At 44.3% G+C, this 19,090-nt stretch overlaps 1 protein-coding gene across 2 annotated transcripts; it reads left to right on the top strand.

Annotated features, from left to right (window-relative positions):
* The first annotated feature begins 3,096 nt into the window (after nt 1-3,096).
* On the top strand, nt 3,097-18,881 carry LOC148359054 (uncharacterized). 2 transcript variants are annotated; one of them, XM_088344133.1, is made up of 5 exons: nt 3,097-3,341; nt 16,072-16,286; nt 16,745-16,892; nt 17,193-17,314; nt 17,418-18,881. In XM_088344133.1, the coding sequence occupies exons 2-4, from the start codon at nt 16,092-16,094 to the stop codon at nt 17,258-17,260; spliced, it is 411 nt and encodes a 136-aa protein (XP_088200259.1). In that variant the 5' UTR covers nt 3,097-3,341; nt 16,072-16,091; the 3' UTR covers nt 17,261-17,314; nt 17,418-18,881. The 2 variants fall into 2 exon arrangements, with proteins under 2 accessions (XP_088200259.1, XP_088200258.1); XM_088344132.1 differs by lacking the exon at nt 3,097-3,341 and adding an exon at nt 9,197-9,439.
* The last annotated feature ends 209 nt before the right edge of the window (nt 18,882-19,090 follow it).

The following is a 19,090-nucleotide window of genomic DNA, read 5'->3' as shown; positions in this document are numbered from 1 at the left end:
TTCCGTTGTCTTGAGTTCAGAAGTGGCTTGACCATGGGAATACGGCTATTGTAGCCCATTTCCCGGACACGTCTGTGAACTGTGGCTTTTGATACCTGGACTCCAGCTTCAGCCCACTGTCTTTGAAGCTCCCTCAAATTCTGGAAGCGGCTCTTCTTCACAATTTTGTTAAGGCTGCGGTCATCTCTCTTGGTTGTGCAGCGTTTCCGGCCACATTTTTCCCTTCCAACAGACTTTTTGTGGATATGCTTTGAAACTGCACTGTGTGAACAGCCTGCTCTTTGAGAAATTTCTTTTTGTGTCTTACCCTCCTGATGGAGGGTATCAATGATGGTCCTCTGGACAGCAGTCAGATCAGCAGTGATTTAGTTTACTGAACCAAGCTGAGTGTTTTTAAGGCTCAGGAAACCCTCGCAAGGTGTTTCGAGTTAATTAGATGATTCAGGTGATTAGTTGAATAGCCTACTTGTATACTTTTTCATGATATTCTAATATTTTGAGATAGGATTTTTTAGTTTTCTTAAGCTGTAAGCCAAATTCAGCAATATTAAAATAATAAAAGGCTTGAAATAGTTCAGTTGATGTGTAATGAATCCAGAATGTATGACATTTTTGTTTTTTTAATTGCATTACAGAAAATAAAGAACTTTATCACAATATTCTAATTTTCTGAGACAGTCCAGTATATTAATTTCAGTGGCAGTATATACAGCTATCATGGTGCTTTGCAGATGTTGTTGTATACCTTGTATCTTATCTCTTACGGTTAAAACACTCAAGCACACCTTGGGCCTGCTGCCACCTGGTGGCCAGTACATGATGATCCCCGTGTCGGACCCACAATGCATAAATGGCAGTTATTTTGTCTAGGACACTTCTGATAACAGAATGCCTGGGAGTGCTGACACAGAAGGTCAGACGTAGAAGGACAGACTTCGGGGCGCCGCTGGTGTGTGAGATTGTGGAGCCCGCCCATAGGAGGAGCCGAGACGCCATCATGCGGGGAGAAAATAGCCAATAAGAGAAAGCTAAAGTTAGTTGCAGATGACACATAGCAAATTGGGGAATAGTGGGATGTCTTTGATTTGTTTGTTGAAATGTATAAATGATCCTGGACAAATCGGGGGGTAGTCGTCTCCTGTGGGCACACTTAGATCTGCTGTTGTGAATAAACCCGCCCCCGCGTGGAACAGCCTACTGCCTGGTCTTTTGTCTCTCTCAAAAAACGAGCGCGCATAATTGTTGAATGAATGTAGGTCGTGTTTGGTTAATGGAGTCAGATAACTAATTCGATCATTTTGGTAAACGTTTGGTACATTCTTATAGTTAGGATTCCAACAGCGGTTTGGATGCTTCTCTAAGGTCAGCCCTAGCAATGCTGTATGCTTCCTTGTCACCCGAGTGGAAAGCATGGTCCTTTACTTTTATAAGTTGTTACACCGTGTGTCATCCATGGTGGTGTTTTGGTGAACTCACAGAACTGTTTCCAGAATGTGACGATTTCCATGCAGAAACATATGTAGCCCAGCACCGCAGAGGTGTAACTGTCCAGTGTGACACGATCATTAGTGTCCTGTTCCTTTAAAGCATCCCAGTCTGTGTGGTGGAAACAGTCCTGTAGCATGGGATGACTGTGGCCATATTCTCACTGTCTTTGTTGTAATCCCAACATTCTTGAATTTTGGTATGTACCCTGGGTGAAGCAAAAGAGATAGGTGGTCATACAGACACAGGTGGGGGTAGGCCTGGGCTCTGTATGCATCTCTGCTATATCAGTATACACTTGGTCTAAAGTTATAACTCCTCTGGTAGCACACTTCACATTTTGGTGGAATTTGTGAAGCACTGATTTTAAATCCGGTGATTAAAGTCCCCAGCACCAATAAAAACACTGTCCCAATGTGCTATCAGTCTGTTATTGATGCAGCTGCTCACTTTTGCTAATGTCAGCTTAGCATTAGCGCCTGGTGGAATTTATACAGTGCATATGTAAACACAAGAGGACTCACCTGGGCGATAAAAAGGACAGCAATTTAATAGTAAAAATTCTGAGTCTCAGCAACAAAGTTTTCCCTTTACCTTAATATTTGTGCACGAGGAGTTGTTTATGTAGATGAATAGTCCGCCACTGATATTTTTATGAGAGCCCGCCGTCCTTCGAAGCGGTATGCGGTGGCGGCTAGCAAGCTTGATAACCACATCTGGAAATTATTTGTCTAGCCAGGTTTCAGTGAAAATCACGCACGAACAATGGTTTTGTGTTTAGCCCTTCTAGAGGGACGTGTCCCTGAGCTAGAGCAGTTTAAAAGGAAAATGTTAGGTGCCGCGGACACCACTGCTAGCGTGGGTTGTAGCGAACCTGCTAGTCCGGTTAGCATTAGCCCTAAACGGCATGCTAATCGCGGTGAGCCAATCCAGACACAAAATAAGTTCAGCCCCCTAGCTAGTCCCACTCCACCCCGGTCTACTGGAGCCCGCACCCTAGTTATAGGTGACTCCATCACCCGTAACATAAAGATTAGCACCCCAGCCACGATTATGTGTATATCTGGGGCCAGAGCACCCGACATTGAGACTAATTTGAGGGAGCTGACATGCAAATCTAGACACCAGGACAGGGCTAGCTACACCGATATAGTCATTTACGTCGGCTCTAATGATACTAAAATGAGGCAATCTGAGATTACAAAGGAAAATATTGCTAGGACCTGTAATCTCGCCAGAAAGATGACTCTGCATCTGTAATTGTCTCTGGCCCCTTGCCTGCGAGAGGCAATGATGAGAGGTTTAGCAGACTAGTCTCGCTAAACCGGTGGCTGGCAAGTTTCTGTAGTCAGCAGGGATTTAGGTATGTGGAACTGGCCTGCTTTCTGGGGCCGACCTGACCTGCTGAGGAGAAACGGCCTTCACCCTAACTGGGAAGGTGCTCTCACTCTTTCTAAAAATATATTACTGTTTAAGCCTTTCATGACTAGTGCAGGCCAGGTCACAGGTGATGAACCTGAGTGAACCTGTGATCACGGGTGTGGAGTCTGTATTGCTAGGGCTAACTAGCGCTATGCTAGATTCACATAGTTTTTGTAGTTTAGAGCGTTCCATTGCCTGCACCACACACCCTGAACTGTACTGTGTTCAATAGCATCTTCTTCTGTGCCTCTTACCTCTGATTTTCCCTTGTTAGGTGAGGAGGGAGAAGAAATAACATTATTTTCTACCACTAGTCATCCTGCTACTCCACCTGTCAACAATATTCTGTGGTATGGAATTCGGGCCGCATCTGCCGCCATGCAAAGCACAAGACGCGGGACTGGCAGTATAATCCTGTGGAGGTTACCACCAAGGTAACCATAAGGTTCAAAACTCGGGAAAGGGCTCAGCTCAGTCCACAGTGCTGAAGCTTGGCCTTCTGAATATTAGATCACTAGCCTCCAAAGCTTTACTTGTCAATGACCTTATTAATGAAAACAATCTTAAACTTGTTGGCCTTTGTGAGACCTGGTTAAAACAAAATGAGTTTGTAGTGTTAAATGAGGCTTCTCCCCCTAACTTTGTGAGTTCGCACTTGGCATGACCATGCAAAAAAGGTGGCGGTGTTACTGAGATTCAAAGATGGATGTCACTTATTTTTTTGCGCCCTAACCGAGAAAAAAACTGAAATGTCGATTATTGGTCCAGCTCACTGTTGTGAGTTTTTTTTTCAAACACTGCCCTGAACCTAGACAAATGTATTATCACCCATAGTGACTCGGGTCAAAAATCTAGGTGTTATATAAGAAAATTAATATTGTGCCAACTAACTTAGATTATTCAAGTAATTGTAAGCAAATGTATCTTAAATTGTTGAAGAGATAGCCTATAGGCATATTAACAACTCAGCTTAAGGATATTTTTTACTTGTTTCAAGATTCACATCAACTTGTTTTAAGAATGGAACCCAACTCATTGAGATAATGTAAGAATTGATTTTATGAATCATTATATGTATTCATTTACTCAGGTACAATTCAGTGTGGCAGTATGAATGGTTGTTTGTCTGTCTGTGTTGGCCATGTGATGAGGTGGCGACTCAACCAGGGTGTACCCTGCCTTACGCCCGAGGTAAATAGGATAGGCTCCAGCCCTCCCAGCCGTGACCCCGAAAGGGACAAAGCGGTAGAAGATGGGTGGATGGATGGACAATTTAGTGTTCAATATTAAACCTTTTACTCTTGGTACGATGTTTTAAGAATAGACATTAGCCAGTTAAGGTAGCAGGTGTAGCCTTAACTATAAAGCACTGTGGGAAACAATGTCTAGTCTGTAAATGTCACTAAACTTAAATCTGATTTTATCAATTTAGTCGACCATTAACAATAACAAAGCATGAACTTTTCTCAAAACACTGTGGGGAATACCTCAACTACTTTAAATTATAGCTATGGTTACATGTTTGGTAGACGCCTTCATCCAACATGACATACCCATCAAAACACCAATATAATGTTAAAAAAATAATAATCAGGAGATTTGTGTAAGAGGTCCTTAAGTTTGATTGGCTTGTAGGCACAACAGCACTCATGCAGTTTCCATCTTAATCCCCAGCTCTGCATTTCACCACATGGTTCACATATTTACATTGTATCCGCTTGGCAGGGGCTAAACACACACAAATATCTTGCCAATCACATGCACAAAGTGGCAACATAGAACGAACATGTTAAAATTGCATAGAATCACATTTAATTCTGCGTCCAAAGTCCGGAGCCAGCTAGGCCTTGCTCATACAGATAGCCCCCACAAGCCTCAGTCCAAAGATCAAATATATTTAGTGTTTGTCAAAATGTAAACTTATGCATAAATGAGCACAATTTCTGCCGTTCATAATGTGTCATTTTAAACACTCGAATTCAAGAGCACACCAGTTAAGTCATATTTTCTAAAAACGTATATCTTTTCATTAAATGGTACAAAGTGGTATGCAGTGTAATCAGCTAATTTCTCCAAATCTATGAACTCTGTTGCCAGGGCAGCATTTGGTACAGCAATTTCATAAGACAGTAAATCTCGAATGAAATCCAATGTATCATATATTTGATATTCGCAACGAAATAAAGATGAATCTACAACAAAAATATTATTTATCAATCCAAAAGTAAGAAGCGTGTCTTTTGAATCCGTGATGATGAAAGTCTTATTATTTAGTTATTGCGGTTAATGGGGACCAAAACCACCCGCAAAAATTGAAAATCCGTGAAGTAGCGACGCCCCTTCCAAAATGCTTAAAAATAAAATAAAAATAATATATATATTTTTTTATTATTTTATTTTATTATTATTTTTTAGACCTGCAAAGCTCTGAACCTGCGAACGTGGAACCACGAAGTAGAGACGCCCCTTCAAAAATGCTTAAAAATAAATAAATAAATAAATATATATATATATATATATATATATATATATATATATATATATATATATATATATATATATACACACGGGGACAGACATCTCACTCGCTCATTCACACCTAGGGACAATTTGGACCGGCCAATTCACCTGAAATGCATGTTTTTGGAATGTGGGAGGAAACCGGAGTGCCCGGAGGAAACCCTTGCAAGCAGTGGGAGAATATACAAACTCCGCACAGGAAGTCTGGAGCTGGATTTGAACCCACGCAGGAGGTTCCCATGACTTGAACTGTGCCGCACACACACACACATATATATATATATATATGTATATATATATATATATATATATATATATATACCTACCGTATTTTCCGCACTATAAGGTACGATGTGTTAAGAATAGACATTTAAGCCTTTATTTTTTTCAAAAGCTGACCATGCGCCTTATAATACAGTGCGCCTTATTTATGGATCAATATTAGTTCGCAAAGTCTTGCAACTAACTTGCAGCCGCCAACTAGATTTACCCCCGAACACCAAGTAGTCCGCGGTGTATGCTGAGATTTATTTACCGGCGTTTCATTGGCTAACCAATGTGTCAATCATCATTTGAAATGATCACTATTGGCTAAAGTTATTCGGAGGTCAAGGGGCGGATCCTTTTTATCATTTACAGGCTGGCATTGGCTTTCACGGCAAAACAAAGCCTACAATTGGCCGAAAAAGATGAATTTGTATAGCACGTGGCTGACGGCATACAGAAAGCATTTTTTACTATACTGTATTTTTAAATATTTTATTCTGGATTTACTACACTCACGGATATAAGAGGACCACGGCTGCACATTATCATGAACACAACCACTTCGGTGAGCTACTCCGGCTATATATCTTGTTTCAGACTGAACTCGATTTTTCTGTGATAAGCGGTGCAGATAATGGATGGAATAGAGTGTCTATTTTTAAATTAAACTCAATTCCAAATGTTTATTGTCATATGCACAGTAAAGTTGCGAGCGAAAAAGAAAATATAAACTAGGGAATGGTTGGCATTTCTTGAATCCCAAGACTTTAACCTTCTGAATGATGGAACGATGCATTTGAGTGACATCGTACGGACACAGCATCCGCACGTGTTCTCGACACGTATTTGCGTCTTTGCAAGCTTTGGGAATATTAAGGGGGTAATAAGTTGGACTGAACTATCTGACTGTTTTGTCCACGTTCCCATTGTAGCGCCTTATAATCGGGTGCGTCTTATGTATGTCAAAAATAGGACCAAAAACTATTTTTTCGGGGTGCGTCCTATAACCCGGTGCGCCTTATAGTGCGGAAAATACGGTATATATAAATACAGTGCATCCGGAAAGTATTCACAGCGCTTCACTTTTTCCACATTTTGTTATGTTACAGCCTCATTCCAAATTGTATTAATTTAATCTCTTATCTAAAAATTCTACACAAAAGACTTCATTATGACATTGTAAAAAACTTTTTTTTTAAACTTTTTTTGAATTTTTTAAAAACAGAAATCTCATAAATCACATTTACAAAAGTATTCACAGCCTTTGCCATGAAGCTCAAAATTGAGCTCAGGTGCATCTTTTTTCGACTGATCATCCTTGAGATCTTTCTACAGCTTAATTGGAGTCCACCTGCAGTAAATTCAGTTGATTGGACATGATTTGGAAAGGCACACACCTGTCTATATAAGGTCCCACAGTTGAGTGTGCATGTCAGAGCACAAACACCAAGCATGAAGTCAAAAGAACTGTCTGTAGACCTGCGAGACAGGATTGTCCTGAGGCACAGATCTGGGGAGGGATACAAAAAAAATTCTGATGCTTTGAAGGTCCCAATGAGCACAGTGGCCTCCATTTTTTGTAAATGAAAGACATTTGGAACCACCAGGACTCTCCCTAGAGCTGGCCGGCCTTTCTAAACTGAGCGATCGGGGAAGAAGGGCCTTAGTCAGGGAGGTGACCAAGAACCCGATGGTCACTCTGTCAGAGCTCCAGCGTTCCTCTGTGGAGAGAGGAGAGCCTTCCAGAAGGACAACCATCTCTGCAGCAATCCACCAATCAGGCCTGTATGGTAGAGTGGCCAGACGAAAGCCACTCCTTAGTAAAAGAAACATGGAAGCCCGTCTGGAATTTGCCAAAAAGCACCTGAATGACTCTCAGACCATGGGAAACAAAATTGTCTGGTCTGATGAGACAAAGATTGAACTCTTTGGTGTGAATGCCAGGCGCCATGTTTGGAGGAAACCAGGCACCGCTCATCACCAGGCCAATACCATCCCTACAATGAAGCATGGTGGTGGCAGCATCATGCTTTGGGGATGTTTTTCAGCAGCAGGAACTGGCAGACTAGTCAGGGTAGAAGGAAAAATGAATGCATATAGAGATATCCTGGATGAAAACTTGCTCCAGAGCGCTCTTGACCTCAGGCTGGGGCGAAGGTTCATTTTTCAGCAGGACAACGACCCAAAGCACACAGCCAAGATCTCAAAAGATTGGCTTCAGAACCACTCCGTGAATGTCCTGGAGTGGCCCAGCCAGAGTCCAGACTTGAATCCGATCGAACATCTCTGGAGAGATCTGAAAATGGCTGTGCACAAACGTCTCCCATCCAACCTTTTTGAGCTTGAGACTTATTGCAAAGAAGAATGGGCAAAACTGCCTAAAGATAGGTGTGCTAAACTTGTGGGATCATATTGAAAAATACTTGAGGCTGTATTTGCTGCCAAAGGTGGATCAACAAAGTATTAAGCAAAGGCTGTGAATTTTGAGATAAGAGATTAAATTAATACAATTTGGAATGAGGCTGTAACATAACAAAATGTGGAAAAAGTGAAGCACTGTGAATACTTTCCGGATGCACTGTACATATATATATATATATATATATATATATATATAGCACGGTGGGGCAGTGGTTAGCGCATGTGCGGCACAGTTCAAGTCATGGGAACCTCCTGCGTGGGTTCAAATCCAGCTCCAGACTTCCTGTGCGGAGTTTGTATGTTCTCCCCCTGCTTGCGTGGGTTTCCTCCGGGGACTCAGTTTTCCTCCCACATTCCAAAAACATGCATTTCATGTGAATTGGGCGGTCCAAATTGTCCCTAGGTGTGAAAGAACGAGTGAGATGTCTGTCCCCGTGTGCCCTGCGATTGGCTGGCAACCAATTCAGGGTGTCCCCTGCCCACTGCCCGATGATTGCCGGGATGGGCTCCAGCACCCCGCGACCCTACTGAGGATAAGCGGTGCAGAATGAGATGAGATTATATATATATATATATATATATATATATATATATATAATTTTTATTATTTTTTTAGACCCGCGAAGCTCTGAACCCGCGAACGTCAAACCGCGAAGTAGCGAGGTCCCACTGTACTGTAATCAAATCGAGTTTGGTTGTGTTGATGGTGTCGTCTTCGTTGAGTCACTCAAGGCGCATAAGGTAATCCATAGTAGCGCCAGACTCGCTCGTGGGAGGCTCCGTAGTTCTCCGAAGGAGAGGGGGCTGCGACTGTCCTGTGCCGCCAGGCCTGACGGGGTGCGACCCAAGCAAACCAAGCAGACGAAGCCTCTAAAGTCCTTAGTACGTTCGGACAGGCCGGTGCATGATTTATGGAAGCCCCTTGGGCAGATAGTACAGGTGATTGGGGTGTGGTCGCAGTGAATGGTTCGAAAGCACCACTGGCATTTGGACTGGGGGCCAGGGTTGCTCTCGAAGTCGCCCGCCCTAAGAAGAGCAGAGAGAGGAGAGTAGAAGAGAGAGAAAGAGAGGGACAAATAGAAAGAGAGAAAGACAGACAGAGTAAAATGCAAAAAGGGGGAAAAGAGAGTGAGAGAGGTGGGGAGAGAGTAGGAAAGAGAGGGATAGAGAAAATGAGAGACAAGAGTGTAAAGGGGGAAGAGAGAAAAGGAGAGACAAAGAAGGAGAGAGGACCAAGAAAGAAAGAAAGAGCGAGTCTGAGTGGACTGAGTTGGATTCGTAAGGCTCCCCCGGGAGAGAGCCCTTCGCAGGACACCACGGGAAGGTTCCTAGTCTTTGTCCTCTGTTGATGGTGTTGCACACGTTAGGTGCTAGTTTCCGCCTTTTTCGCGCTGGAGAATTTTATATCAAAACAATAGGGATGCCATTTACAATGCAAGTGACTGACCCGTACAGTGTCCTAACTAAAACCGGATAGTCTTTACTTCGAAACACAAATTTAATATTTATAAATGAGAACACTGTATTTTTCCCCTGAGATAGTTCATAGATTTTGTTTAATAATTGTATATTGCGTTCCTTTATATGGTTCCGCCCATTTATTCAGACCTACTTGGACTTGCTCATACAACCCCAACGTTCGACGAACTCCATTCGGTATTTTGACTTCGAGAGAAGTGAAAATACTTTTACAATTAAAAGGTTTGTATTGTCTTAACATTTAACAAGAAACAATGTGATTAAAAATAAAATATTATCTTAACGGTATTTATGCAAAGTTAACGGTTTAAATCAATGATCGTTTTGTAAGGGGTTAGCTCGAGTTTTAAGCTAACCCCTTAATAAACGGTCGTTGATTTAAACCGTTAACTATGGAATTGAGTTAACCCCTTACAAAACGGTCGTTGCTTTAAACTGTTAACTATAATATATAACGTTAAAACTAGTCAACATTACGACAAGAGCCCTGTACTAATCTAAGCGACCAGGATTACATGTTACACAGTTTCTCACTTTGTTCAGCATGAATATAAATTCATATACAGTATCCACACATGCATATTCTGATTTTGCAAAACATCAGGACTCCATGCAAAACGCAGGGGGCTACACCAGCAAGGGGAAAAAAAGAGACGCCTTGAGTTTGGCACCACAGAGAAAGAAGATGAGGGGGATTTTGACTCCAGCACTTTCACTGTCATTGTCTCCCCAATCTGAAGTAGCACCATCAGCAGCCCAGAAAGTGAAGGGGACCCCGAAGTCATAACCAGCACTCCAGCAAAACAAGCTGATGCTTAGTTTCCGCCTTTTTCGCGCTGGAGAATTCCATATCAAAACAATAGGGTGTAGTGGGTTTTACATAATTCACCCACGGAACCATTGTTTAGTTAGCGAGTTCCTAGGGGGACTCTTAATTCGGCCGGCTCGAGCCGCTCTCTTGTTTTGTTTTGTTATTGCAAGTTTAAATGTCATTAAAGCAGCTTTCGTTGGCACCTTCTTTTGACACTCCGCCTACGACTCCCGTCTCTGCTCGCTACATTGGTGACCCCGACATTAGTCTCGTGGAAGTTTCCGAGGACGTGCATAATACTGAGCATACCGACATGGCATACGCGCCCGTTCTCAAGCTCCCTGAGTTCTGGGAGTCATCGGCGTTAACATGGTTCGCACAAGCAGAGGCTCAATTCGCCCTGTGCGGAATCACTGATGATGACTCTCGCGATTACCACATGGTGTCTGCTCTGGGGAGCTCAACTGCAGCCAGAGCAGTGAGTTTCATCACATCCCCTCCTGAACTGGATAAATATAAGGGACTGAAGGCATATCTCCTCAGAATCTTTGAACTGTCGCATTCTGAGCGTGCTCGATGCCTCCTTGCTATTCAGGGCTTAGGAGACAGTAAGCCATCGGATCACATGGAAATGATGTTAAACTTGCTTGGCACCGAAGAGCCACATTTTCTTTTCACTGAACTTTTTCTGCGTCACATGCCGCCGCATGTCCAGACGGCGCTTGCGAATACAACCATTACAGATCCGCGTGCACTGGCAGAGGAAGCGGACCGGTTTTTCCTGGCCACACATAGATACACACATGAGTTGCTGGCCCCTACATGCACCTACACACCATCAAGTGCGACGCCCCCAGCCAGCAAGGCCACTGACAATCAAAATGTGTCAGGTCTGTGTTACTACCATGCACGTTTTGGGCCCAGGGCCAAGAAGTGCCGTCCCCCTTGCACCTCCAACGCGACGGGAAACTTCAAGGCCTGCACTCTGTAGCGGCCGTGAGTGCAGGCGCAAGAAACCGGCTACTGTTCATCCGGGACGCCATCTCCGGCTAAAAGTTCTTGTGTGACACCGGCGCCCAGAGGAGCGTCCTCCCTGCCACTGTGGACGATGTGGGGGGGGGGAAATCATGGACCTCCATTAACTTCTGCCAATGACACCCCCATCCGCACATACGGGACACGGACAGTGGACGTGTGTTTTGGGGGTCAGCAGTTTACATGGGACTTTGTCACTGCGGATATTGCTTTTCCTCTTCTCGGTGCAGATTTTCTGTGTGCCAATGGATTACTCGTCGATGTGAAAAATGGCCGCCTCGTTGACGCATTTAATTTCTCCTCTCTCGCGTGTGTCCGCGACAAAGGGATTTTTGAGGGTCTGTCCAGCTCTCTCTTGGACGGTGATATTTACCACCGGCTCCTCGCTGAGTTCCCCAGTCTGGCGAAGCCCACCTTCTCAGCCTCCACGACCAGACATGGGGTTGAGCACCACATTGAAACCAAGGGCCCCCCTGTTCATGCCATGGCCCGACGACTCAATCCAGAAAGACTGGCAGCTGCTAAATCCGAATTTGCTAACATGGAACGTCTCGGCATCATTCGCCGATCAGACAGCCCCTGGGCCTCTCCACTACACATGGTCCCGAAACCAGGCGGTGGCTGGCGCCCATGCGGGGACTATCGCCGCCTTAACGAGGCTACCACGCCCGACCGTTACCCAGTCCCGCACATTCAAGACTTCTCTGCACACCTGGCGGGCAAACTTCTCTTTTCCAAGGTGGACCTAGTGCGGGGATACCACCAACTGCCAGTGCATCCCTCAGATATACCGAAGACGGCCGTGATAACTCCATTTGGGTTGTTCGAATTTCTCAGGATGCCGTTCGGACTGAAAAATGCCGCTCAGTCCTTCCAAAGGCTGATGGATTCAGTGCTCAGGGACATGCCTTTTGTGTTCGTCTACCTGGACGACGTCCTTGTTGCCAGCTCCTCAGAAGAGGAACACTTGGAGCACCTCAGAGACCTCTTCACCAAGCTCAGTCAGCATGGCCTGATTATAAATCCCGCGAAATGTGTTTTTGGCGTACCCTCCATCCACTTCCTCGGGCATCTCATCACCAAGGATGGGGCTTCCCCCCTACCGTCTAAGGTAGAGGCCGTCTCCACCTTTCCTCAGCCCCCAACAGCACGGGGCCTCAGGGAGTTTCTCGGCATGGTGACATTCTACCATAGGTTTATTTGCCGAGCCGTTGATGTCATGCGCCCACTCTACGAGGCCCTCAAGGGTAGGTCACCCAATCAAGCTGTTGAATGGACCGCTGAGAGGACCAAGGCATTCGAGGACACAAAAACCGCGCTGTGCCGGGCAGCCATGCTGGCTCACCCAGCCCCCGGAGCCCCAGTCGCACTGACTACAGACGCATCAGACCTAGCAGTGGGTGCCGTGTTCGAGCAGTGGGTTGACAATGCTTGGCAGCCACTCGCCTTTTTTAGTCGCCAGCTGGTCCCCAGAGAACGTAAATACAGTGCATTCGACAGAGAACTACTTGCCATCTGGTTGGCGATTCGCCACTTCCGTTTCATCTTGGAGGGCCGTGAGTTCATCGTCTTTGTTGATCATAAGCCTCTTACGTTCTCCATGTCCAAGACGTCCGAAACGTGGTCCGCCCGCCAGCAGCGCCAGCTGTCATTCATATCGGAATACACGACTGACATCAGGCACATTGCTGGGAAGTCCAACGTGGTTGCGGATTGCCTGTCCAGAGCAACCATCAGCGCTGTGCAATTGGGGCTTGATTATTCCAGTATGAGTGTGGACTAGGCTTCTGATAACGGCATCCAAACGCTCAAGAGCTCAGACACTGGTTTGCGGCTGGAGGAGGTTGCGGTCGGAGACTCAGGGGCCAAGCTTTGTTGTGACCTCTCCATGGGTTGGCCTAGGCCGCTTGTCCCTGCTGGCTGGCGTCGGGCTGTCTTTGAGGCAATACACGGCCTGTCTCATCCTGGCAGGAAAGCATCCATTAAGCTAGTGGCCCCGAAGTTTGTGTGGAAAGGGATGAGAAAGGACGTCCGGGACTGGGTCGACTCATGCGTGGCATGTCAACGCGCCAAAGTGCACCGTCACATCAAGGCCCCATTGGTACCATTCGCTATCCCCGAACGGAAGTTTGACCACGTTAACATTGACCTGGTGGGCCCACTGCCCCCTTCACACGGTTTCACTTACCTCCTGACGATGGTGGACAGGACGACCCGTTGGCCTGAAGCAGTTCCGCTGACTTCCACCTCAGCTGTCGATGTGGCCCGGGCGTTCATCGGCACATGGGTCACCCGTTTTGGACCCCCTGCAGATCTCTCATCTGACAGGGGCGCACAGTTCACCTCCGAGGAGTGGAACACGGTTGCCGAGAGCCTGGGAGTCAAACTTCACCGCACCACTGCCTACCACCCCCAGGTTAACGGGTTGTGCGAGCGGTTCCACCGCTCGATGAAAGCGGCCCTGCGCGCCTGCCTGACCGATGGGAACTGGGTCGATAAGCTACCCTGGGTCATGCTGGGACTGAGGACCGCTCCCAAAGAGGACCTTCAGTGCTCTTCAGCTGAGTTGGTTTACGGTCAAGTGCTGCGGGTGCCAGGTGATTTTATCCCAGACCCAACGACACCCTGGGCTGCATCCAGGGAGAAGTCCATCTTGCAGGGCACTGCAGGAGCGTTTGTGCCTATCCCCACATCGCGACACGGCAGGCCAGTTTCACGGGTTCCCTCCAACCTGCGCTCGGCTGGTTTTGTTTTCATTCGCCACGATGCCCACCGCGGACCATTGCGCCCTCCTTATGATGGACCGTTTAAGGTCCTGCAGCATGGTGACAAGACCATGGTCGTGGACATTGGTGGTAGGCCAGAGACTGTCTCCGTGGACAGGGTTAAGCCTGCCCACATGGATATGTCCAAGCCATTGGAACTGGCCCAAGCCCCACGGCGCGGCCGTCCTCCTGCGACACGACCCTCCGGCCCCGTGGGTACCCACTCTGACCCTCCGCCCCCAGCACCTGTGGGCTCTCCAACTGAGTCCACAAGCTTTCACCCCCCAGCTGGTCCAGCTCCTTGTACCCGCAGTGGCTGGGTCAGCGTCCCAACCAGGCACAGAGACTTTGACTATGGGTGAATTCTGAGGGGGCTTGTCTAGTGGGTTTTACATAATTCACCCACAGAACCATTGTTTAGTTAGCGAGTTCCTAGGGGGACTCTTAATTCGGCCGGCTCGAGCCGCTCTCTTGTTTTGTTTTGTTATTGCAAGTTTAAATGTCATTAAAGCAGCTTTCGTTGGCACCTTCTTTTGACACGCCTACGACTCCCGTCTCTGCTCGCTACAAGGGATGCCATTTACAATGCAAGTGGCTGACCCGTACAGTGTCCTAACTAAAACTGGATAGTCTTTACTTCGAAACACAAATTTAATATTTATAAATGAGAACACTATATTTTTTTCCCTGAGATAGTTCATAGATTTTGTTTAATAATTGTATATTGCGTTCCTTTATATGGTTCCGCCCATTTATTCGGAACTACTTGGACTCGCTCATACTACCTCAACGTTCGACGAACTCCATTCGGTATTTTGACTTCGAGAGAAGTGAAAATACTTTTACAACTAAAAGGTTTGTATTGTCTTAACATTTAACAAGAAACAATGTGATTAAAAGTAAAATATGACTCTTAACGGTATTTATGCGTAGTTAACGGTTTAAATCAATGACCGTTTTGTAAGGGGTGAGCTCAAGTTTAAGCTAACCCCTTAATAAACGGTCGTTGATTTAAACCGTTAACTATGGAATTGAGCTAACCCCTTACAAAATGGTCGTTGATTTAAACCGTTAACTACAATATATAATGTTAAAACTAGTCAACATTACGACAAGAGCCCTGTACTAATCTAAGCGACCAGGATTACATGTTACACAGTTCCTCTCTTTGTTCAGCATGAACATAAATTCATATACAGTATCCACACATGCATATCCTGCTTTTGCAAAACATCAGGACTCCACGCAAAACGCAGGGGGCTACACCAGCAAGGGGAAAAAAAGAGACGCCTTGAGTTTGGCGCCACAGAGAAAGAAGATGAGGGGGATTTTGACTCCAGCACTTTCACGTTCATTGTCTCCCCAAGCTGCAGTAGCACCATCAGCAGCCCAGAAAGTGAAGGTCATAACCAGCACTCCAGCAAAACAAGCTGATGCTCTCTGTAATTTTATAAAAAAAATGTAGCATTCACAATGGAGTAGACCCATTCATTCAAATTACACAAAATACAAGATAAATCAGCACTGCACATAGTTCTACTTCTTTTAGGAGGGCACAGACAACATCTCCATCTTTTATTGAAATTTTCAACTGGTGGGCTGAACAGAAACAAGAAAAAGCAGAAAAGGACAAGGCCAGGCACCAGAAAACTCATAAATACTATTGTTTTACAGGGGGGTGAAAATGTTGACCTTGTAATGTTTGCCTTTTCCTGTTTCTGATCAAGTAATATTAATGAATGTCTTCATTAGCTGTAGTGGACATTTTGTCTTTGTTCCAGTAGAAACAATAGCATGAATAACATTAGCAAGAAGCAAATAATTTTGACCTCAACTGTGTTGTGATATTTTCTTTTACCTTTTTAGAATGTAGGCAGGACAGCCGCATGGCCCAGGCTAAACACTACACAACTCTGCAGGAGCTATATCGCAATACCAAACAGAACAGAGCTGATGTGGCACAACTTCTTGACCTTGAGTTTGAGGGGAAGAGGGCCTTCATTGATTCGGACACAATAAGGGAACAAGACAGACCGGCAAAAATATTGAAGGCATATCCATGCTTTCGAGATATTGACCATGTAAGTATGATCACAATTCACACTTTGATTCAGTTGAACAGTGAAATTGTTCTTTTGAACATTGGATGCATACTGCTTTGATACATTAAATAGCTGTTTCAGACCCCATTTACATGCAGGAAAACCTTTCATGTATTTTCTCTGAAAAATGAAAATGAGCAATCTGGTTTTATTTCTGCATGTAGACAGGGAAAACAGCATTTATGCATTGTTGTGTGATTTTTCCTTCTTTAGAATATCTGATAGTCCATCTGTTTCGCAAGTTATTTGCAACACACCTGTCTATTAGCGTTTTATCATCAGTGTGAATAGAATTATTTTCACAAATGGAGGAGGGGAAGGGGAACATAGTTTTTCAGAATACCTCTCTACATATAATTGTTGTTTTCAACTGATGCTTTAAATACTATGTGTTGGATATTTCCATACAACACTTCTGTGTGTCTTCCCCACCAAAGGTTCTTGATGAACTAAGACGAATAATAGACAACAACAACTCCAACTACGTGCAAGAGCTGAGGGAGCGGTGGCTCGAATTCAAATCTAGATTATGCCTCTATGGGGTTTACAAGAGGGCAATGAAACCTCCAATGTCACTTTCAGCTGGTAAGAACAGCTAACAAATACCAATAGAATCTGTATCCTTGTTTGTTTCTGTATACTGAGAGACAAATATTTGATTTTTTTTTTTTTTTTAGAGGAGCAAGCAATAAACCTCTTGACCATGCTGCTCATTCATGTTCTTCTGTTAAGTCACAAATTTTTACATAAGTGCATACTAAACTTTCTCAAATATGGCTGCTCCTTTTGTTGGTCCTCTATTCTGTTCATACTAAATTGTCATGTTTAGTCGGGGAATGGAGGGATGTGATTGCTGTCCTACTGATGTTGTGTTTTTCTGTTAAGCCCACAGAGGACCCCGAGACGTTCCTGAACAGAAGGCCACTCACCACACCACTCCTTTTGGTGGATGAAAATCTCGACTCCTTTCTCTGCCTTGAAACCGAAGCAATCCCATCACCCAAAAGGTACCTAGGGGATGCAGTATTCTACATAATTGCATACTATTATGTATTAAATATGACCTACCCTAAATGTGTGGCCTCTGTTCTTTCCCTTCTACAAACTGAGGTCCTGGGGGACTCAATCCATGACAAAGATGCCACACCAGCTTTCAAACGAGCAAGAAGTGATTGGATGGCCTTTTTTGCATAACTTTGTATAATGCTGTCTCCCCTCGGGAACACACCCACACACCCAGCCATGTACGTACTTTGAGAACTTTTTCTGTTATAAAACATTTGTGACCCCTTACGCTTTGGCCTCTCAGTCTCCCTGTAAGTGTGTGTTTTAATTGCCTTGTTTTGAGTTTAAGCATTGATTTAAAAAAAAAAAAACCAACTGATGTTCTTAAAATTAGACAAAAAATAATGTTTGCAGTTCTCTTTTAGAAATTGGTAACTTGCACTCTATATCCTGTAGGCAAAAAAATGTGTTGTCTTTTTGACAGTTCACTGATACATGTGTAAGTGATAACTTTGATTTACAGTTCGCCAACAAACGTTTCAGGATCTTGTCAAGAAAATGAGTATTTCTGTTACTGGTATGTCAATTGTGTTTTGTGATAATGACAAAGGTTTGTGGTTTGCCAATAAAATGGTAATTTTCACATTAAAACTATTTTTGCATTTGTATAATATATCGAAACGTAGAGAATTTCTTGAAACAAGACTTTCTCGCCTAAGATTTTTATTACTTATTACAAGCAAATTTATCTTGTTTTTAACCCATTTTCTAATTTATTTCCAACTTAATACAAGAATATTGATCTTGTTGTAACCTTCTTGCTAACTACTTTTGAGCAATCCTGGCGCCCACCTGCCCCCACCCTCCCTCATCACATTCTACAGGGGCACCATAGAGAGTATCCTGACCAGCTGTATCTCTGTGTGGTGTGGAGGCTGCAGCGCTACCGACTGGGGTAGTGTGAGGAGGGTAACGAGGACAGCAGAGAAAATAATCGGGACTACACTTCCCTCCATTCAGGACATTGGCCAGAAGCGCTGCCTATCCCATGCTAAGAACATTATCGGGGACCCCTCTCACCCCCATCATGGACTGTTCACTCTGCTAGCCTCTGGGAAGAGGTACTGCAGTGTGCGGTGCAGGACCACCAGGTTCCGCAGTAGTCTAGTCCCCCTGGCCATTAGACTGTTAAATGGTCAATCTAACATATAGTTAACCTAAATCTTAACGGCTGCTAATCTGACTTTTTGCACTACTGGCAGTTATTTATAGCTTGCCACTCCTTGCACATTTGCTCTCTGCACTATTGTACTTACAGCGTTATTGTTACAGTGTTAATGTTACTGTTTACCTGACTTGTTAACCTGAATGCCCATTTTGCACATCTGGTTAGCTACTCCTCTTGCACTATCGGCACTATGGTAAAATACTATACGTAGCCATAATACAATACAACTTTTACTTATATCTGTACATTCGAGGAACCTGTGCGGGTCAGATGTATCGACATTTCGTTCTGTATACACGTGTACTAGAATGACAATAAAGTAGATTTGAATCTGAATCTGAATCTTAAACCCAATTTGTTTCTAAACAATAATTCTCCAAAACAAGCACAAATATCTTAAAATGAGACAAAAAAAAACTTGACAAGTACACTTAATAGTATTACTGCATATAATAACATTTTTAGGTATCTTATTTTCTTTTCTTTTTTTCTTGTTTCAAGAAAACTTTATGAGTCGGATTTTCTTGCTTCACTGGCAGATAATTTTGCT

This window comes from Urocampus carinirostris, chromosome 9, assembly GCF_059441175.1.
Source record: "Urocampus carinirostris isolate Australia breed hairy pipefish chromosome 9, RoL_Ucar_1.0, whole genome shotgun sequence".
NCBI lineage: Eukaryota > Metazoa > Chordata > Actinopteri > Syngnathiformes > Syngnathidae > Urocampus > Urocampus carinirostris.
Note: the sequence above shows the minus strand (reverse complement) of the source record. Positions and strands in the feature narration are given on the sequence as shown.